The sequence below is a fragment of the Antedon bifida genome, chromosome 6, assembly GCF_963402885.1.
Source record: "Antedon bifida chromosome 6, ecAntBifi1.1, whole genome shotgun sequence".
In the NCBI taxonomy this organism is placed as follows: Eukaryota; Metazoa; Echinodermata; class Crinoidea; order Comatulida; family Antedonidae; genus Antedon; species Antedon bifida.
The window spans coordinates 24533230-24557485 of NC_136231.1; the positions used below are offsets into that span (position 1 = coordinate 24533230).

Here is a 24256-nt window from a genome sequence, read left to right on the forward strand (position 1 = left end):
TGGTCAGAGCCATATTATGACTTTTCTGGAACTGGATTTTTAGAGTATAAATAATCTTTAAAATAAATCTGAAAATGCCATTAACTACAGGCGCCACAACAGAATTGTTACACAAAATAACATCTCTCTTCATGTCATTCATTACTGGTTCTTAAATTGTGAATTAGTTATAATCGAAAATAGAGGGAAAAATTAGACAAAAATTGAAAATTCGAAAATATTATTACATTCGATTTTATATTTATAATATTGTTTATCTGGTCCTTTATTTCTCAGCTAATGTTTAAATTGCCTAATACAAACCATAATCATAAGATTCGAACCTTTGATTTGGCGAATTTGTGATTATAGTATAGTATAGACAGAAGTGGCGAACAAACATTATGCAATTAAAATGGGATGGGCATTGAATCATAACAAATCGCTTGGGGGCGCTACTTTAACTGATCTAACAATAATGTTGTAGCGCCAAGATAGAAACCAACATGTCTGATTGATGGTAAACTATTTAGGACAAGTTTACGTAGATCAGTAGAATCAAGTAAATCAAAGAACAAGAACAAAAGGTAGGTTGACGAAATTGTGTAATGTATTATAATTATTATTTATAGCAAAGCGTAAAAGCAGGGAAAGCATTATAAACAGATATGTGACACTTACTTTAGTTTTCCTACCGTAATTTTTGTTCACTGCAGCTGTGATAAATAGTTATATTGGTATAGCGCCCTCTAATTTCAATTATTCTATTCAAAGAATCTTTCTAAACGTTCACCGGTACTGTAAAAATGATTTAAAATGTTACATATCTGGTCATATATTCCACACACATTCTCTAAAACAAACAATTAATTAAAAATCGTACAACTTACTTCTACTTTGATACGATATATTTTAAGCCTTCTAAATGTGTGTGTTAGGCCTACATGTATTTTTGCTTGGTCCTCCTTATACCTTTAGTTAGTGGTCCATCAGTATTTCAGGTGTTAGAGCGTTCCGAACTTGAATATTGAATGTAGACCATACCATGATAATCGTCACCAGGAAGGCGAAGTATGAATATATTAAGAAAAAATACTTTACTGTAAATATTGTATTGTATTATTTTAGCCAGTTTTTCTCTCTGTGCTCTCCTCCTGGATCAGATGATCATGCTCCTACATTATATCTCTATTAATATCCATTCAACCCATTTGTTCTCGAATTTATGTTTTTTTATATAATACAGTATAAAAGTTCTCGTCGGTGTCCTTCCGCACATACAGCTCTTCTGTTTTCTGCCTTTTTGGCAGGTTCATTCAATATTTTCTGTATTAATTCTTTTCTCTTATGTTGACACAATGCTGGTCCTATTCCATTATGTTATTTAGTAACATTGTTATATTTCTATTGCGATGACATACATAACCCATCGATTTCTTTTTGTGTGCCTTTAATCATTTTCTGTGCTATTCACATTATAATTAAAGTGCCATGAAGAGGTGTAATCATTATAATTATATTCACATCTTCAGAAACATTTAATTCTAATTTTAGCTTTAACAAAAATGAAAATAATAAGATACTGAAGCCAGATATTGTATTCCAATTTTCATATTTATTATGATCAATATACATTAACCCTGCATCTCAAGGCTGTTTGTCTGTAAAATATTGTATACAACTTTCTCTCGTTGAATTTTCTTCCACGAGTACCAAGCTATCAGAACTAGTAAAAGGAAAGTAAGAAGTTCTACACTACATGTAGGCCTAGAGTTGTTTTACAAATCCACTTATTATTATATTGTTCTTTACGTATTTAAGAGTTAAAATACATATTTTACACAGGGCCGTTACCAGAGAAACATGCATGTGAGGCCTTTTATGATTCAAATTATTAGTATACAGCTTGGTTCCCACTAGAGACGTAACACAACGTAAGTTAGTTGACCAATGACAAGCGATGGATTATTCAAACTGACGCTTGTCATTGGTCAAAACGCTTGCGTTACGTTACGTCATAGTGGGAACGAAGCTTTAGTGTCTACTTGTGGCAGTTGTTTTTTTTTATTGATAGATTAATTCGACCAATTTGCTTGTTAAATTTCAAGCGCTTCGTTAAAGGTATTATTAGTACGGTATATCAGGGAAGAGTAAAATTACTCTTACCTGGGTATATTGCTTCAAATTTTGTAACTATTATTTTTTTTAAAGAAATAACTAATTTCAATAACGGTAAAGAAAATTGAAAGCAGAAATTGAAACATAAACTAATAATAAAGTCAAATTATCCATTAAGTAAAACCTGTTCACTGAATGGATACTTTTCAGAACAGAAAACCTTATAACGTAGTAAATAAACTGTAACGTTACTGTAACGCAACTTAAATAACTTAACGATTTTTGTATAAAGTTTTTACTAAAAACTGAATCCACAAAAAAAATGTAACCTTTAACGTGACTAATATGAAGCAAAAAATTAAACTGAAAGAATAACTATGGAGAGGTAAGTAGGCCTACACTTATAAATAACCGTAATGTAACGAAACTTTAATAACGTCAATAACAAAATGAAGAACGTAATAAAAGCAATGAAACAAATAATACTTAATAATCTTATAACGGAAAGATAAATACCTTTCTTTATAAACGTAACGTAAAAATGAAGAAATTCTTATATTATATAATATATATTTAGTTTTTTTTCTTATTTCTTTTATGATACATTTAATGTATTTTCTTAGACAAATGTCACAATGTCAATGGTTAAATATCACACATGATTATTTACATTTCATACGATTTTTTTTTATACAATTAAATACAAAACCATGATTTTTGTTTAATAAAAAAATTCTTTATGTACATATCAGCTCTAAGATATTATATACAAATTTAAGATAATTACAAAGGGGATTTTCTTAATTACATAAGTTACAAGAGAGTACAAACTATGCTAGGCTTTATTGAACTATTAAGTCCCTTAAAACGTCAGTGTGACCTTTGTTCTTGTCTGTTGTCGTCTCTGAAAAAGAGTCAATTTCATAGACTTCTTTACTGCTACCAACTACTATTCTTATTTGTGATTCTTTCTTGCTTTCTTCAGTTGGTTTTGTTGTTTGTGTTTCCTTATTTTTAACTGCCTGGCAGTAGTGGAGGCGTAACTGGGGATCCGGGTTACGTTTACAAGCTAGGCCTTCTCCACAATCACACCGTTGAAACAAATCTATTGTACTTCGCTTCTTTGTACAAACATCGCCCTCTACCAGAATCTTTTTACAGATTTTTGACCAATAGTGTTGTGCGCAACAGAGACCTACGTCACATTCAATTGAACTTTGACAACGATCATCTTCTTGAACTAAAATCAAATAATAAAAATTAGTTAATCAGTGTTTATATACTGTACAGTACTCAACATAAAGCAAATTCAAAATTGTATAAATATGGTTCCTGAACCAATAAGCATTGTTTTTCTTTAAGTTATATCGGTGTACACGAAAGGAACACATTTTTAAAATCATCATCTTCAACTTGTCAATGGAACATTTTACTTGCGCCCTCTATTATTAATCGTTACACGCAAATTACGCACCTGGTACTTGCAGCAAAATAATAATCGATTCAGAAACATACTTCACTTACGTCTAAACATATTTGCTTTTGTATCTTGAGCAATACTTTCTTCATCGAAGACAGGTTCGAATCTTGAGTTAGCTGATACTTTCTTTGAACGACAAACACCGTCTACGCATTCGTTACCCCGGCAACACATTCCATTTCTATGACAACGGCGTCCTGGTTTCCTACAGGGCAAACATGACTTGTGGCCCTCTCCACCATGGCAGAATTCCCTCTTTTCACAAGAATTGTCATTAGTGCATAAAACCTGAAAAAAAAAGTGAAATTCAGATTAACGTAATTACTGATAATAAATAATTATGTACTGCATTACATTTTATGGTTTACAAAACGTTCCTATTAAATTGAATTCAGAATGTATAACAAATCAATATTATGTACGGATGACTTATAGAAAAATGAGGACATTGTTTATGTCAACTATTCTAGAAACAAATTCGGATAGTAATACGACCACGTGCAAAAGACTAATCGGCCAAAGGCAGAAGTGCGCCGGTTTGATCAACCTAAATATTCAATTAATAACGGTATTTACCGCGTTACAACGCAAGCATTGAAGTTGCAACAAAGTTGCCGACCATGGATTACTGCGTTTAAAATGCGTGAAAGATGCAGCAGCGTGTTCTGAACTCAAAATGATCGTAAACGATTACGTCATAAAGATTTCAAGGGAATAAACTAAACTTAGTACAGGTTCATGATAATACAATCCAATTGTTGTAAACTATTGTTGTTATTGGTTTGCTTCGAATGATAGCGTTGTCTTTAATGGTAGGGAAATACAAAGGATTTGACGAAATCCACGAGCCGATAAAAATAAACAACTATTAGTTAAAGTTCTAATTTAGCGTAAAGGCTACAGATATGTAAACGATTTTGTTTGTTGTTGTTTACCACAGAGGCGGAGAATACTGCCGGCATCTAAAACAAAGGTGTTAGAGAAAGGAAAGGTTGACTCTACATTGAAATCAACAATGGAAATACTTAGTTCTTTGTTTTTTAAATTCTGTAGGGCCTATTACTTTTGTTAATGTTATTTTTGTTTTGTACATAATTTAGTTTCCTTGTAAATAGGCCCATTTTTTTCTCTTTACCTTTAATTTACTTACTCTGGACACACCTTTATTCAAGAAGTGCGCCACTGTTTCAAAAGTGTAGCTTCCAAATAAATTATTAATATTAACTTCCCTTTTAGGGGCACCCTCTAAGAGGACACTTTCCCGTGAAACGAACGATGGACAATGGTTTCTACACTCAGCCAGCCATTTGTTTTCCCGAATATGTACCCGTAATGGTTCTATATTTACGTGGTGAATGTCACTAAAAATAAATGTTGGTTTACAAGAGGTAACATTCCATGTACCCACATTCATTTTGTTACTTTTAAATCATAAATAACAAAATGTGTATAGTGAACCAAAGTCGTTGAGATTTATGATTTCACGCTAAGTTTACATAATGTCTTAGAACATAGGTTATTTGTTCAATTGTAATTTGATATATTTTAAGTTAATTCTGACGATGAAAAAAGCAGTGAGTTAAAATCAATGTTTAGTGTATATTGGCTGTTTTCAAATAAACTTTTATTACTCCATTACGTAATATTTTAAATACGGTAGTTATTATTATTTATTAATTTGATTTATAAATATTCTCAATAAAACATTATTATTAGGTCCTAATTGTTGCTAATAGTCGAGAGCCAATTCAACAAATCAAATGAGTGTAATAAATAAAAGCCACATGAACAAAAAGTGCAGTTCCATCTATCAATTGCCTTGCGTAGGCCATCATTTTTATTAGGCCTACACCGCATGTAAATGCCATTGCCACAAATAAAGAAAAACATTCAGAGAGCCTGGTAGAAGTCAGCGAATTTTAAAAATGTAGCTGCACATTGGAAAGTAAAACCGATTTTTTTAGCTGAGCCACTTGGATACAACGCAAAGACACGTATGCGTACCGCGAGTAATTTTAACAGTTACGCCCGATGCGTATATCATTCGAACTGTTGCGTTACTTGTCATTGGTCAACTCACTTGCGCATACGTCATTGTTGCGTCTAGTGGGAAGCAAGTTATATCATTGTGTATATTGGAATACAGTAATATTAACGATTACGTCTTTAATGGCCGACCGACTGCTTTAAAGGGCATGGTTGGCTCCGATAGTATCTCAACGAATATGTTGTGTTTAAATTTCTGCCCGAATAGGCATTCCGAGGTGGCAGTTCGTAATAAACCATACATCGTTTGTTTAAGAAATACAGGCACGTGACGGTTATGCGCCATTTACCTTCTTCAGAACTCTTTGATCTTCGCCGCTTTTTTGAGTGGATAACATATCGGCGGTATTCTTACAGGAACAAACGGTTCAAAGTGTGACCATTTACTATAGACAATCCGATGATTTTTCGTTCATTTATTAATAAACTAATGCTATTGGTAATGAATATCCGTAGAAGTAATACCACCTTTCGCCCAAATGGTGCCCACGTTGCGATTGAGTTCGCCATAGGTGCACATTTGTCAATCGTTGTGTTTGTTGACTTATGTTACTTTCCTGGTAAAGTGTTTCAGGAGCCCCACTTAACAAATCGAATGTTAAAACGTCCATCATGTCAGCATTTATAACACAACTAAACTGTGTTAAAATGTTTAGTTAGGTGCAAAATGTATTTCCCGGCTCCCTTTTATTCTTTTGGATATATATCCTATGCGGGTCCTCCTCTGCTGACACGGTTGAATTGAAAAGATATGTCTTTACATTAATTGCATTTTAAAACGCATTCAAATAAAAATGGACAATCTTCTTGGAGATATGTCAACTGTCAAAACTTAATAGACTTTAAATAATGTCGGCATTTTGCGGTAATGTTTCATGAAAGAGAATCCATGGTAGGTGGAAGTAGTCAGTTATGAAAATAAACACGCCCGCGGTATTAGTGCAAATGAAAATGGCTCGTAGGTTAAATGCAGGTGTAACGCTCACCTTTATTTGACGTTTATCCCGCCACGAATTCTCGTCTTTTTGCCATCAATATTATCGTTCATATCAAGCAAGTTTAAACGTTGACTGTGCTATGTGAACACGATTAAATGCGGGCACACGCTCAGTCGGGGGACCGTTTTAGTTAAATTAAGACGAGTGATCTTCGCAGCATGAGTAAACTATTTGTCGGTTTTGAGGACTTACTTAAACGCCGCGCGCCGCGGGACTCCGCTGGGATGTATTAAGTTAAAATCTATAGACTATTTGAAGTGCAATTGGCCAATGCGGAGCGCAGCTGGACCGGTGCGACTCGTTTTTCTGGCTTGGTGCTACTTAATTACCGTCTTAGTTTGTAAGACCAATTGATTATGCTAAGAAATAAAATCATTATTTAAAACCGAATTGCGGCTATTAACTAAACATCGATGAGACCAAAGGAATTAGTTTAAACATTTTCGAGTTACATCTTGATCACGTAGCATGGTGTTTTAAATCTATCTAAAATGTTAATTAGTTTTGACTGGTTAAATAAACAGATGAAATTTAGACATATTGATGGAGTAGATTGTTTCACAGACATGTCAGAATGCATCCCTTAAAACAACCCGAGGGCTAAACACAGGCTGAAATGTTAATAAAGTATTATGATATAAGTATTATATTGACATCAAAACATCTCCCGTAGAGGAAAGATGCACGGGCAGTGCAATTCGAAGAAAGTAAAGACATGCCGATAAGTACGGTATCACGTATTAACGGATGGCACAACACGGGCAAGTTTACCGAACCGATATACGCGTAACACGTAAGAGGTATGGAACGCCACAGGGGTCTGAATTAAGACATATTTGCAATGTACACACACTCTAAACAGAAAGCTGACTTTCCATTTTGAAAACAGAATTTGAAAATTGAAACCGGAATTATAAAGAAAAATGACGACTGTTCACGTGAACTCGACTTTCTGTATACAGTTGCCTACTGTATAGTAATAAATATAAATCAAGCTAAAATCGGTAAAGTAAACATTGATATATCCGTTTTCTCCATGATATATCTAACAGATAATCTCATGTTTATACATATAAACTGTACCAGGCGGCTCACATTTTTCATGCATAATTGATTTGTTGTTTTCGTTTTTTTGACATCACTTTTAAGATCACCAATTATACTACCTGATATTTGGGATGCAACACCTTTGCTTTGAAGTCGTCCCGATTGCGGACCTTTGAGTAATTTTTATGAAAATAAACAGTGAGCCTAGACTGTCAAATTGGGGCCTAAAAACAAATATTACACCTCTATCAAACGATCGTCTCGTTGCAAGACGGCGTTATCCAATATTCATCAATCAAGAATATACACCTTATTCTTCAGTGAATTATCGTTATCAGGATCACATATACACCAACAATGAGCAATATCACGATCTTTGTCGTCTGATGGCGGAAGCCTTTGAAGATGTTGTCTTAGCAAAGAACAGAAGTCAATCGTGTTATACACGCATGGATGCGGCACTAACGTTCTCGCCCTGTCGGCTACTTGTTCTGTCCTTTGCGCCCGGTACCGAAACACAGGTTGCGTAGTCGACCGGAAAATCGTTCTTTGAGTACCGCCGGCATGCCAGTAGAAATTGTAACGTTCTGGTGATTATTGCCGGACAAAAGGCGTAAAACTGAACACAATGCTTCTTTTCTGGATTAATTTAGATTACAAGACAAATTTTGCTAAGCTATCCTTACGTAAACAACATCCGTAAATAGCTAAACACTCAACAATGAATCGTACTTAATGTGTTTACGTAAGTATTTAAGATACTGCTATGGTGGAAATTATGTTCAGTTAAGACCTCAAACATAGATTCAATATTTGTCCACTGAATGTTAATTGTATTCAGCATTATTTACTAAGCCTACACTAGCAAAATTTTCCGATTTTTGGTTAAGAGTTTGCTAAAGTATGCAAACTAAAGTTTGCTTTAGTGACACTTCTGCAAACTTTTCTACACACTAGCAAACTTTGGAAATTGTCTGTGCAAAAAGTACATGTTTAACTATATCTATCAACCCGAAGACTAGATTAGACGCCAGATTACACGATGAATATTTAAGTACAAACTGCCAGGTATCTTTACAATGTATTTGCGCAAAATACAAAAAGCAACGAAAATGCTGATGCGCTCGACACGGATAAATTAAATTTCCGTCACCACGATCATAAAAGTACAATTTCTTCATCGATGACAAATCCAAGTTCATTTTTCAAGGTCCTGTGCCTCGTAACATGAAAGGTACCGACATGCCATTGACTATCAATTATACTTATTGTCTTTCTACGAGTATTTAACCAGTGATCAATGCAACTGAAATGAAATCCAATGTACACGTTGTAACGCTATCGTGATAACTACTCAGGATATTCAATATCAAAACTAAAATAAGCAATGGAATTCTCTTTTCAAAATTGTATTATGCGTGCGTAATATTTGTGTACGCGTATCTACGTGGTACATTTTTATGTACCGTATTTAATGCGGTCCGTAACAATGTACCACGTAGTTACACGTACACAAATATTACGCATTTAATGCGGTTGTGAGTGTGCAGTGACACTTGGAATTGTTTACCCCCCCCCCCCCCCCCTCTAAAGCTTGGTTTCCACTATATTATCAATCACGACGCAATGGCTCATTTGAACTGTCACTTTTATGTCCAACATCGACCCCCCCACCTCGACCCCACCTTTTTTTAACGGTTTCTTAAACCTTATTTGTATAATGTTGAATAGGCCTACATACGGGTTACTTGCAATGAACAGTATAATGCAACCGACATGTTTTATCTGTCCTCAAACATCGGGCAAATGCAAAACTGTCGGCGGTGTTCAAAGGGCTTTTAATAACTAGTTAGGATTTTAAGAAGTTAGATTGTTTACGTCCTATTTTCATTCACTAAATGAACTTTGTCTAAAAGCACAATGGCCTAAATTTAAGCTCCTGTGAGAATTCAAACATTGTCTGAACCTTCAGCAGGTGAAAAATCAGGACTCATTAATTTGACTCTTGTAGAGAGTGCCGAACAAATACAAAAAAAGAAGAAAAAAACAAACACCGCCTTTTATCTTTCTTTGAAAATAGATAAATACATGCCATTGATTGGAAAAGTATAGAGAAAAAATTATTTGTATCTGGACAATTAGCTATAAAGTAGAACTATTATGATATATTCCATTGATGTGCCCGTTAATATTCCGGGTGGGTAGTGGTAAGTGGGCCTACTGCTACAATTTGGTATTAAAATAATTGTAATTCTTTCAGTACTCAAATAAAAAATACCTGACCAACAAAGAATAATATTTGTAGGTTAATGTGATAACAAAAACAAAATTACTTTGAAGTACAGTAGCATGCATTATGGGCTGATTTATGGGGCGCCCGAATGTGAGATTAGCATACGCCCTCTATAATAAAGTCCTAAAATAGGCCAAACGAGTTTAATTTTACTATTTTCAACAAAAGCAATAATATTATATATAACTTATGTCAATATAAAGAAACAGTATATTACTTTTTCTTCTCTATGTATATCTTAAAATAAACTGCTTTAAGGTTTTTTTGATACTTTAAACCATTCTTTCCCATTAGCCAGTAGCATGCATTATGGGCTGATTTATGGGGCGCCCGAATGTGAGATTAGCATACGCCCTCTATAATAAAGTCCTAAAATAGGCCAAACGAGTTTAATTTTACTATTTTCAACAAAAGCAATAATATTATATATAACTTATGTCAATATAAAGAAACAGTATATTACTTTTTCTTCTCTATGTATATCTTAAAATAAACTGCTTTAAGGTTTTTTTGATACTTTAAACCATTCTTTCCCATTAAAAAAAAAATGTTTAATGACAATAACCTAGTTTTAGATACTTCAATCTTTCAATTAAAAACTAGCATATAAGAGATACAGAGTGAGAGATATTTAATACAAGGAAAGTATTACGACGATCTCAAGTTCCTCAATTATTACTATATACACAATAGAGAGAAAAAACGAAATGTTAGCTTGTTTCCGGACTCTCCTTTAGAAAGGCGACAGCCCCTAAATTGTGTTTACGACACCTGTATTGTCGCGCGCACGTATCGGGTTCATCAAAAGACTATTGAAATACTCATGACAAATTGTGTGTAGCCAAGCGTGAAAAACAAATGAATTTGTTTTCCAAAAGACAAGTACAGTATACAGTACAGCATAAAATAAAATCCCAGATATTGTTGACCTTATAGGAAGTTAACGATAATAAATTAATTTAATTTTAACCTATTTATTCAATAACATATATTTAATATTCAGTAGGCCAAATAAATCGAATATGATTAGCTATTTTCGTGTACATACAGTCAGTCAATGTAGATGCAATAAGTAATGACTGACCTTGTTTCATAATGTTAATAATGTCAATAAAAAATAATAAATATCCAAAATACTTACGAGTGTTCTTTCAAATACTGTTGGCCTATCCGTGTCTCCACCCCCTGCTCTATTTTCTTGTGACTGTGTCCTTACGGATTGTTTACCATTGCGATGACGTCTGCGAGTGGAAGATCCCCCAGGAACGTACACCCCTTGTGAAGGCAACGACACAGCTACACACACAACCAAAACAGACAATACACTGTGAGATAACACACACATTTTGAAGAAAGTGAAAATGTTTTCTAAAAACAAAAATAAAATCCTTAACGAAATTTTCCAGCTAGTCGATTCGCTATTCCAACTATCAATATTTCATATAGCCAGCAGACAGTGTTGATTCATATATTAGTCCTCTGATGGTGGGGTATCACAGAGTAACACTCGTGTGTAGTGTTTCGTTCGAAGTAAATGTCAATAATAAAGTGAAGTGCCAATTCTCGTAGTATTTATACAGAACCGCTTAGCTACTGTCCGTCATCAGTAAAAATGAGAACTTCATTCCACTACTACTCTACTATATACCGCTGTTTGACACCCGTGGGATTAATTACATGTTCTTTATGCTTGCCTTCTGAAAACATAAGAGAGTCGCCGACAAAGAGAGCCGAAATGCCTGCTAATTGGTTAAAACCTTTAAAGTACACACGGCGTAACGAGAACAGTTGACCAATCAGAGACCGACAAACTTATAGTAACTTAAGGGGTTAGGGTTGAGTGGTTTCGGAAGATGAAATTTTGTGTTGGACGATTGCGAACAGCTCTGCAATGGGGATAGGATGGCAACCGACCACTGGTGCGTAAACATTAAAATATCGGTTTCCTAACGGGGACGTTTTCGTCTATTCCCCTATTGTCTTATCGCCAATTTGGGCCTAAGTGTCGCTTGATAAGTTACTGGCTCCTGACATTATAAACTTGTTTTTCTTCGAAGTTCGCCGGCTTGAGTTCCCACGAACATTGGGCGACATAACTCGAACAATAATAAATAATAATATTGTCGTGAATATTATTAACAGTACGCTTGGGAGTAACTATAACATTTCTCACTTTGTTTAATTGCACACTATATTATTTTCTTTGAAGTAGCTGATTCAACGCCATCTTGTAATTTTGAATATTTACCATTAGACCTAATGAATGGAAGGCTGTGCATAACGTTGTTTTCCACTATTATCATTATAACTGATATAATCAACACAAATTTGAATACTGAGATGATACTATAGTAATATTTTAATTGAGAACCTATGTCCTCCCCCACCCCATCCACTTTTTTACTGGTACCGTAAAACTGCATGTAAATATATGAAGTTTCTAATAATATCCATTGTAACGATAGATTTAGAATTAATCTAATCTTCTTTCGTTTTTTTCTTCTTCGTTTCTTTCTTATTTCGTTTCATTCTTTCAGCAGGGAAGAGTGACATTTTCATTCTTCCCTGATTATTTTTTGAATAAATAACGTACCAAGTCAATTTAATAAACATTTATTTTGCCACAAAGGGCATGTGAAACGAGCCCTCCCCTCTCACTTTGTGACGGATAGGAACACAAAAAGTACAAAATAGTATACCCTAGCTATTTTAACCAAATTACTCGGAATTTAAAGAATGCTCATATCTTTAATAAATATTGGAAGTTTATAGTATTTATTGTGTTAATACTTAACCAGTTATAATTGTACAAGGACTTTCATGAGTAACACTAACAATAACAGATAACATTATTAACAAAATTATAAATAGACTTAATGAATAAACACACAAGAAAATTTTCACTTCTAATTTTTTAAATATAATAATATCCAATTATATTACAGTATACTCCCTTTGTTTTATTAAACCATTATAAAATACAATTTTAGTTTATTGGTTATAGTATCTTTGGCCCACGTTATAGATAGACGTATTAGACTGCTGTTTTTCAGATAATCAGCAGATTTAGCTCCTCAAATACTCCTCAGTGTTCACATGGCGAGAGGGAGCAGTAGAAGTTCAGTATTTACTTATACGAATGTGTTTGCGAGTGACCAGTTTAATACCAATCTCTTACACAAACATCAACCAGTTTACGTGAGCATTCTTGCAAATTAAAAGGATAGATTCTGTTTTTACTTTTAAAAATCTGAATTTCATCGGAAGAAGAAAAAAACTTCTAGGCACCAAAAGGTCGAGAGTGGACATCATCAAACGGCGTCGCGTAAGGTACAAAGGCGTCTGGATTCCACTACCTGGACCGGACCCATCTTTGATCTATACGCGTGACATTTGCATTTATATTGTGACGTTATTAATTGAAGTTTTAAAATTAATATTGAATGATTAATTGATAGTGCCGCTCCATATGTTTAAATCTTAGGTCAAACAGCTTAAATCCATGCTAGGCGTATCCTTGAATAGGCCAAGAATATCTGAATCTTCGCCAACCAGACGGGTCATCAACCGACCGCCGTCCGTATAACATCGCGTGAGTATGTATACAATGACGTTAATTCGGGCAAAATATTTCCACTACTCAAGTGTTAGACCTGAATCAACTTGGAGTTGACTGTGAGCATTGTGAACAAGAAGCACTTAAACAGACCTAACTATCATCAATATACTTAAATGCTTTAAGATGGGTCATGTTAAAAGCGGAGAGTTTACATGGCGTCAGCCAATATTTTGACCATGTACAATATCAATAAACATTTGCCGCCGATTTTGAGTACCTTATGGCTCTCAGTGACTGTTTCATGATATCACAAAAGCTACATACAAATCCCACTCCATCAATAGCAAAAAGGTCCTAAGAAACGTCATCAAGACGGTGTCGAGATCTACTTACTGTACCGAAATGGCGCTCCATTAAATGCTCAATTGTATCAATGATCCATAATGATTATTAATAGATAAATATTAAGTAATCTAATAAATGTATTACGTAGGCCTATATAGTCTAGACTATAGGTTTACCACTTAATTCTATAAATATTATTTAATTTGTATATTTCCTGAAATGTTAACCTCATTTGTAACTATAAAACCATCGTATAGGCTAGACAATTTAAAATTATCGCTAAAAATGAACATATATACTGTTTTTAGAAAACCTCAGTGGGGAAATGACGTATTATTTGAAAATTGGGGTTTTTTAACAGAGAAGACTAATCTGGCACTCTTCCCTGGTTTCACCACAAAGAGACATAGGCCTATGACGTCATTATCACAATGACCATTCAGACGGACACACTAATTACGTCATACATCGCATCGATTGAGGAAAAAAAGTGAAACCAAAATAAAATGTAAAAAAAGTTAAATTCAATCTTACGTACTTTAATATCTCGTTAGTATAAATATTTGTTTATCACCATAGTTGAAGCACTAAATGTCTACTAGAATGCTCTACAGATCCACGTAGTTAACTGCATAATAGACTAGCACATAGTAGGCCTCCGTAAACCCTCTTCGGAGAACACCACTATTCTTGTGCGTTTATGACACCACATTAAGAGGAAGTCGGTCTTTCCCAGTGAAACAAACAAGGGAAATAATGTTTTTAACTATAGGCAACATTTAGGAGGATATCCCTATATTGAAGGAGCGTCCCTTTAATATGCGTTCTAGCTTTACTTGGATGTCCTCGAAGGCCTGAGAATAGCACCCTGTAATTTCGTAAATAGTTTATCGTCAATAAAAAAAAAACAGTGTTTGTGTTTATTGTTTACAATTAAGCGCATGTTTCTATAATATATAATATACAAATCCATAACGTATATAAAGATAATGACAACTAATTCTGATTATCTTGAGAAATGTATTTTAGTACGTGACTGAGGTTTTTTCATATAAATAATTTTTCGTTATCAATTCCGAGCATAAACACTGCTCAAATCAAAACAAAGTATTTGCGGGTAATTTGGAACCAAATTCCTACTAAAACAATTACCAAAAATGAGGAGTTTACAACGTTAATTGTAGTAATTCTAAGGCGGCGATGTTCAAATGATACAAATGGGTTTCAATAAAGGAAAAGAACGTTTAAATAAATTAGCTTGATACCGGCAAATGTAATTTATTTGTATTTTATGCACCTTCTTAAATTTCTTACCTTGAGAACGAACATTTGTAGTTACAGGCCGACTTTGGCGAACTAGATAAGACAGATGTGATTAAAAAGACATGTTCAATTGGACTTTCACGCTATTATCCTTCAAATGATTCCCTTCCTTCGACGTAAAAACTACCAAAAAAGGACGATTTAGAACAATTTACCTAAATGATAATTGCTAATTACAATTAGGCCGACTCGTGTAGTAATAAACTTAACTTATACAATCTTAACATCAATATCGGATCATTAATTCAAGACCCATAACATCCTGGACGCTAGCAACGTTGCAACATGAGCACGTTTTAAATAAAACAATTATTTAATTAAAATCTCATTGGGGAAGCTAGAGGGAAAAAGAAATAATAATAAATACAAATAATATAATTTTTTCCAGAAGTATAAAAAGGATGAAAAATAACACACAAAAAGGAGAAAATAAAAAACAAAGTCCGGTAGCATTTAAAGATGTATTGTCCCTCAAACATAAGCGAAATTGGGGAAAGAACTTTGAATAAAAAAATTGTTTCAGAGACATCAGAGAAAGGTTACACATTTTTTAAATACAATTTTATCATTATAAATAAACTCCTCAGACTGTCAGGAAAAGAGTTCTTGTGTTCTTATAATAAATCTTGTGTTTCGAAGAAGCTTTTGAATAAAAGGCTGGAATCTTAGGAATGAATGAATTAATTAATTAACAATTTTTAGTCGCTTTAAACCAGACCGTGTATTCATACGTTACACAACTTACTGGAAAATAAATTTACTGTAGGCCTATACCGAAACATCTGTCTGGGTATCCCAAGAGTGTTCGAGTACACAGAAACAACTTTCGGAAGTTGAATTCACTAGACCACGGTTTACTCGTCTCAACTCTAAAGTTCCCAATTTCAGGGTCAAAAGGGGAATAATTGTTCAACTCTTACCACAGGTATGCAACTTCGATTGCCCAAAATCCACAGCAATATCACCGTAGATTTGTGGATTTTGTAACGTTGATAAGAATATTAATTAATTTATTAGAACTTGAGATAAATCTCTCGTCCATCCAATAATATATTTTTAAATATATTTATGTTATGAATAGTTTCAGTAAAGTACGTAAGTCATTTCCAATTTGTATTTTGTCATTTTCCAAATGTTTTTAATTCTTTCAAGCATACTGGGATCAAATTTATCACCTGCTTAGCAAAAAAAACCATCTCTAAGCTTGACTTAAAGAATCAAAAATATGTTTACTATTGTTTGATATGTTTTTTTTTTTCAATTTTGTTGTTATTATGAGTATTGGATAACGGAGTCTTTATTAAGTGAATTAAAGTCAAATTTTATCCTATTCTTAATTTGATATGTCTAAATGTTTTGTCTTTCTCGATGTATCATGACGTAAGCGGACTTCTGACACCTGGCCGAAATATACGGGAACCGACCGCCGTGTGAAAACAATGATTAATGTTCACTACATTACTACGACTAGTACGTCAACACGTTAAAATCAAATTACTAATGCTTATTTAGGTTACATAATCCATGTTTATTTTATATATAGGTTGTTATAATGGAATAAGTGGTGGAAACCTTTTCCTCACCTTTTAAAATAACTAAAAAGACAAGAGATTGCCTAACAACGTAAATTGTTAAGGAAAACAATTTAATTCGGATAATCACTAAACAAACATCGGTGTATTTATTGAGGTGAAATCATAAACCGTGTTGCATTAATACATGTAATAGAAGTAATGATCAAACAAGACAGAAATCAGTCTCTTAAGAAATGTAAAACGATGACTTAAGTAAATGCCGAACCGGTGAACGGTGAATCGACTCCACTTGATTGAGAAGAGATCATTGCGGATCATATTAAAGTTATCGTATTTTGGCATCACGCTAGGGAGTGTTTATGACTTTGTAATATGTTTTGCTATTGATACAGCGCCAGGGAGTCCTCTTTGCAATTTGTCAAGAATTTGTAGAGTGCAAAGTACCCTTGAAAAGACTATTGATCAGGTTGAACCTGCCTGCTTTTCTGTTCGGTGACCCGCTGTTGGAATTACAAGAGAAGGCCGCCATAAAGCAAATCGTATTAAACGACCAAGATATTTTAATTGACAAATTGAAGTACTTAGATATTGAATGCCATTGTGTTTTATCAATAGAACCGAGAACATGATGAAATCAATATGCTTTAGGTGTGTACAGTTTTAATTCCACATTGACTCATTTATTCACGTTTTAAAGCGGTAATAGGATTGTTCCTCATTGGTCCAATATTTAAAATATTGTTCGTACAATGTTCGTTTGACAGGTATTTTATAGGTCATAGACTCACTGTATTTATAAGTTAGAGAAATGGAATGTGTAATGTATTTATATGAGTTGTGGTAAATAAATGGCGACTTATGAAATATGAATTATAGTACGATATAGGTCATATGTACTTTATGACGGATTATCCAGTCGTAAATAATCAAACTATAATTGTTATTTTTGGAAGATTACAAAACATACCGATACGGTTAAATATTGATTCCTCCAATCATGGAGGAATTATAATTCCTCTATGCTCTAATCATTTGGATTAACTACCATACTTACCAACTTAAAAGGTATAATAAAAGGAATATAAATATGATATAGGCCTAAGAAAAAACAAATTGTTCGTGATTTCATGAGATGATAAATAAGAAAACTGATATAATAAAATTTAAACGAAAAATTAAAAGATGGCCGAATAATTTATCCAAGCTTTTATTAGGTATAGGCCTACACGCGATATTAGTGCTGTTGATCTATTCAAGATATGTAAACTATTAGGATTATTTCGTTTTGTGGATTTATGCATTTGAATTAACATTAAACGATAATACAGTATTTATCTATCCTCACCATTAGTTTCTGTTGTGAATTTAAGATAATAGACACTAATTTGTTCTTGAGCTATGGAGAATTTTGTACTCTATATTATTTTTTCCGAAATAAAAGATGAAATGAAATGAATGAATGAATTAGGCCTACTCATTTTTTATATATTGTATGCCTTTAATTTAATACGATGTTATAATGTAGACTTACAGTAAAAATATACGTATTCATTCTGAAAGCTAATAGGTTATATTCACCCTTATGACTCATCTGCCTCATCATTCTAAATGAAATACATTTTTTATTTTAACGGAATGCTGTGGTTTTGTCTAGCATACAGTTTCCTTACTGTCAAAACTAAAACGAAATTGTAGGCTAATCTAGTGGGTGTTGTAGGCCGACTGTTTACCTCAAAATTGCTGTTTAAGTTGAAAATATTCTTACGAAGAAATGGGTGTGTTGCGGCAGCTACACCCTAACTACCGGTGACCTATTTGCTCCAGGGATGAAATTGATACCAATTTAGAAACCTTTTATTTACTTATTAAAACCGCGAGCTATTATTTGAATGTTTTATGTTGGTAATGGTTAAAACCTGAAATTAGTATAGGTCTATACGAGTAAACAGAGGAGGACAATATTGAACACTTCAAGCCGCAGATGTTTACAAAAACTCTACTTCTACATTTTCTAGGCCTACATTACTTTGTAACCAGAGTTCAACATTCCACTGACCTGTTTATTGAATTGTAAAGAGACTGTAGTTAATTGAATACCTAAACTCAACTGTTTTTAAACAAAATGTTATTTATTAGATTGAAAGACGTGTGTTCGGATAAAAAGATTGTTTAAAATTAGTATTTTATAGTTTATAGATGATGTCTGCAGTATATGACCAGGGAAGACACTTCCCTGATTTGCCAGCTTCACAACATATTACGAATCGGATTATTATTATTACTTATTTTTACGTAATTGGTATGAATATAAAACATGTTGGAAAACCTTATAACATACTCCATGAATAATTATTTTCATAGAGTGAGAATTGTATTTTCAAAAGTATTCACTGTTATAAAACTCTGTCTACATTATCAAACTAGTTTGACAAAAATATGGTAGTGATAATATACTCAAATATGGTAGTGACATCATCATGTCCATATATGGGCACATCACATTTTTTTTCACAAAAGTTTGATAGTGTAGACAGAGCTTAAGTTGACGCATGCTACAAAGTTCAATTAAGGCTGCTGCTCTGTTGTTGCAACAAATGTTTTATTTTAGTGTTTTGTTATTCCAATCTTATTTGGACAATTATAAGGGTTGTCTTAATGAGTGTGCACCATCGTGGAGCTCTTTAGTCTATTCTCACTCCATGAGTATCTTTTAATATTGGTGCCCAAATAATTATTTCTTATTTTCAAAAATAAAGCATTAAACCAGAGAAGAGGGAAATTTTAATCTTCCTGATTAGACCTAGAATTTCTCCATGTCTTAACGCATAATCACACTTGTGTAGAAATCTGGCGGAGTATTTTCAATAAAATCGTCATATTACCTACAGTTTCAGCAGTTATTTTTAATGTTCCGACTTTTCAAAGAGAAATTATTCGTATCATTAGGATCTATCATCGACCGCGGTAACTAACATTACGGTTAATGGGTTCAACTGTAAAATGGTTCTATATCATTACTATTTAAAGCCGAACTCCAAACTAAACTACAAGCGTTCCGAAACGATATTTTTCGGTTAGATCATAGTGAATAAGTTGATAATGCCTAATCGGTATTTTAAGTTGGAACAACTGCTAACGAGGAATGGACGATAGAAGAATGATGAAAATACAATGATCATGTGACATTTGTGCCGCTTTTCAGGAATGTTTCGTTTATACTGTTAACGTGGAATAATTATTTTGTGATTTGGGTTTTTGTTAATTAATGAAAAATGACATCATAAAACATTACTTTCTTGACTTTAAGCTAAATATACTTGCATTGAGCAAATGTTATCGAAAAAATGAAATACCTTGTTAACCACCACCTTAATTCATTCAATGTCATAATTTTATATACATCTTCTACCTTTTTAATATTCTGTGTTTGTATCCCTTTTAATATTATTTAGATTTTTAACACATGTATCATACTTATATTAATACTTATATACATTAAATACTTTATGTTGTTGTAGAGATGGAAACGAAGATTAACCTCGACCTCGTGGGTGACACCAGATAATTATTGATGTAAATTTATGATTTTGTAACTTCTAACATTTCAGTAATTTTAATTTAATTTAAGGTGTACTGTATTCTTGTTTTATAATTTTCCAGAATAGGCCTAAACTTATAGCACCTAGGCCCTAATATATTTTGAATTATTGAAACTTTATTTTGTAGAAATCGAAATGAAGAGGAACATCTACATTGATAAAACACCAGCAAAGAGATATACAGAAGGTGATATTTTTAATTTTTTTTCTTTCTTAAATTTTGATAAAATTTCAGTAAATTTACCCAATTCGAAGATATTGATCGTTTTCGAGAAGAGAGTTAGCACTAAATATACTTCGATTCATTGAAACTTTGGCAGAGAGAGAATCAAACCGTTAGCAAAGTATAGGGAAAAATCAACAAGGCAAATATTATATGATTTGTCATGAACTTATACAGCTGAAGTTAAACGGCAAATAAAAACCATTGCCGGTCGCACAGTGGGATGTATGTTTAACTTGTTCTGTCGGTAAGCTTATATCAACATCACACGTTTGTAAGAGTTGAGTCCTATTAACTTGTATGACAAACCACAGACTGTACAGCTACTAATTGCATGTCCATTACGCTACAATCAATCTTGACGTGGGGTCAATTAAGAGAACTATGAAACGCCGAATTAGACAAACTTGATTCTAATGTCTGATATTGTATTATATTTGTAAAACCATTATCGTTTTCTAACTGTTGCAAACATAAATTTATAATTATTTAAATAATTATAAATGATCATTTAAACATTTTAGTGGAGCTAGCCTTAAAACCCTCTGGGCTTAGTTAGGCTTCTCCAGCATAAGTGCATTGAGCTACTTTTTTTTAGAACTCTCATTTTCTGTTTTAAATACATATTATGAATCATTAATCGTCAACAACTTTCATTAATTTCATCTTGATTATTTCTTTAATCAATATTTTTTCATCATCTTTCAAATCATCTTCCTTGTCACGATCTTTGTCATTGCTGCTGTAATCAAGTTCGCGTCCCATACCGAATGTCATTCTGCATTAAATTCATACCGATATGACGTGTATGTATCTCCGAGCGGGTGAATCACAAAGACCCGTTTAATAGTCCCGATGGCAATATTTATATACCCGAGGCCTTTCCACCCCACTTAAAGAAACACTTTTGGAAGACTGCCGTCCATCATATCTAGCGACAGGATGTCGTGTATGAGGCCCAGAACGACGAGCGCTGCCGACGCATTTACAACGGTTACGAAATATTCCTCCACGTGATACGCACTTCCGAATTCCTAACTTTTACGAGGTCTAAAAATAATTATAAGACGTTCTCATAGAAATTGGAGAACCTAATATTTAATTGACTATTATAGAGTTTTTGAAAATGAAGATATTTGCAACCTTGGTGGAGCCGCTAAACGCATACGTCATCAAAACGTGGCAATGCTTCGTATATTACGACAGCTGCGAAAGAAGGATCGTGAAAGTACGACAACTTATTTGACAAACTTTTAACCCTTAAAAATCATTGAAAATGAGTATTATATGAATTTACGTCATAATAATGACAACATGACGGGTTATGTCTATAGCGGAACGTTGGCATTTCGATGAAGTTCAAAAGGTAAAACCATCTTAGTGAAATATCACATTTTTAAATTGATGCAACAATGTAAGCCAACCCCACCATTAAAAAATATTGTTTGGTGAATATAACGCTTCCGATATTTTAATAGAAAGGTCATTAAACTTTCATTACAATTTAGAAGAATCATAAAACACATTATAATGAAAGTGGACATTTGACTCCAAGTTAGAATTGTGATTAACACATTGTCGCTGATTCTCATGAACTGTATGCGTAGATTAATATTCTGCACATTTTGAGACTTTAATCAAGTGAAAATCCGCAAAAATGTATGGAATGCTTCTGTGGCAAGCTACGATACGCCAACTATCGTAAGAAAAGTATGTGATGATTAAGCATATTGGTCACTTCTTCACTGGCTAATTTTAAGATATAGATCTCATAAGCTAGTAGTAAATGGTGTACATCCAGTGTATTACCCCGTTGATCCTACCCAATCTATTTTTTATTTATCTTTTATATCTAACCTGTCACATTACCCAGATATTGGATGCCGATCCACACAATTTAAATGTAAAGTAAATAGTGGAGCTGTAGTTTGGTGGTTAATAACGTGCTCGCTTTTCCAATCCAGGTTTCAATCCTGACCTGGGTAAGGATTGTAACTCACGACTCTTTCAACTACTCTCTCTAAGCCTCAAATAAGCCTTAGTTTATAAGCACGATACATTATAATAGTTATCCATCCTGTAATTGGAGAGTAAAGTTACTCGCTGTTGGATGCGTATGAAATAAATGTATCATGGAAGAAATATATAAAACTATTTCCTCCATGATTGCATGTACGTATGTAGGACGTACATACTACATTCGTTACCATCAGTCCATGTTTCCAATTCTAAAATGACATAAAAACACAAACTCCTTTGGCCTCTTACACTTACATTTGGAATTCTATTCTACACTCTTCAGTCTAGGGTTAATAAATGATGATGAAATGATTGTCTGATAGGGTCAAATGTCAGAGACGAACGTCCAAACAATTACTTATAGACATTAACATTGAAATGCCGCGCATGGATGAAAGGCAAAAATGTTGTAAATGACAAGAAACGGAAGTTGACGTCAAAGAAAAAATGATCTTTCCAACCTTTAGTTTAATTTTACATTAGAACTAAATAACATGCCCATATGTGGTGGTACGGTACCGTAACTTTAAAAAATCATATTCTTTAACAATTACGCACGTGATGTTGATAGTTAGACTAAAAACGGTAGGGCCTACTATATATTACGTTTGTGTTGTTTACAGAATAAAAAAATTGTTGCTACAGATTGCATTCAATATTGGCAGTACAATATTATACTCTTGGTGCCAAAGATAAAACTTTCGTTTCATAAATTGATCAAACTTACATTGACAGCATAGAGGGCGTCAAAGTATTATAACTGTATCCTAAATGAGGGCGCGCTATTCCAAGTGTTTTGAGTTCGTGTTTGAAATTATTCCATATACGTCTTTTTCAAAGCTCCCGGACTGCTTAATGGTGCTTATACTTTACCGGTATACTTTGATTTGTAGCATCTTTCTTTCAAATAAATCATGGTTTAATCACAATTTGCAATTATTACATTATTATTACACACCGTACAATGTTCTTCAATAAATTCTACATTTTCGATTCTGAATTATTTTGAAAATTTTTTAAACAATATTTATTACATGAAAGTATTTTTTATTCATTACACTGATTGTTATTTTTATAGTTCATGGACCATTAATCTGACGCCTTAAATTGTATTATAACTTCCATCAAGTATTTATGATTATGTGTTATAATCACGGATCTAGTATAGATTTTGTATAATTAAATTTGTGTTAAACAAACTTACAGCGCCATGCTTCCTACAGGCAAGGTCATGCTTCAAAGCGATCGGTCAGTATATAAAATTAAATACATATTTCGTTGATGCCCATGGCCAAAGGGCTTTAATGTAAATCAGCCAATGAACCGTACTAATAAATTGACCACTTTGGGGTTTGAGAAGGGGTTGAAACAAAAACAGATCATATATTGTACGTGAAAGTGTTGGACGGGATGGGGACCCGGATGGGGAAGGCGTTTATATTGAAAAATATGGTTGTATTTATATTCTTAAATATCAATGAATAATACGTCCACCATCCATTTCCAATTGTCTGCAACGTGCCTTGTGTAAGCTCCTAAGAGAGATGAGAGGCCTAAACTGGAGGACCAAAGCTGGACAATAATCTCTGGCCTTGGCAGGTGGATATTGGAGCTGGTCAAACTGAGTTAAACAACCTACAGGGCTTCTCCCAGTGATTGCCTGAATTTGGTAAACATAAAGAAAGGGCTTGT

The 24256-nt window shown here is 33.5% G+C and overlaps 2 protein-coding genes across 2 annotated transcripts in view; one reads left to right on the forward strand and one right to left on the reverse strand.

The window, feature by feature from the left end:
• The first annotated feature begins 489 nt into the window (after nt 1–489).
• LOC144844213 (prolactin-releasing peptide receptor-like) overlaps nt 490–24256 on the forward strand; it is a 45398-nt gene continuing 21631 nt past the window's right edge. Inside the window, exons 1-3 of the mRNA XM_078700989.1 lie at nt 490–566; nt 20242–20296; nt 20450–20509. The gene's annotated coding sequence lies outside the window, so the exon portion shown is untranslated. The remainder of the gene's footprint in view (nt 567–20241; nt 20297–20449; nt 20510–24256) is intronic.
• On the reverse strand, nt 2457–11609 carry LOC144844214 (dickkopf-related protein 4-like). Its single transcript, XM_078700993.1, has 3 exons — nt 11103–11609; nt 3622–3865; nt 2457–3337 (listed from the first exon to the last, which is right to left on the reverse strand). The coding sequence occupies exons 1-3, from the start codon at nt 11304–11306 to the stop codon at nt 2940–2942; spliced, it is 846 nt and encodes a 281-aa protein (XP_078557119.1). The 5' UTR covers nt 11307–11609; the 3' UTR covers nt 2457–2939.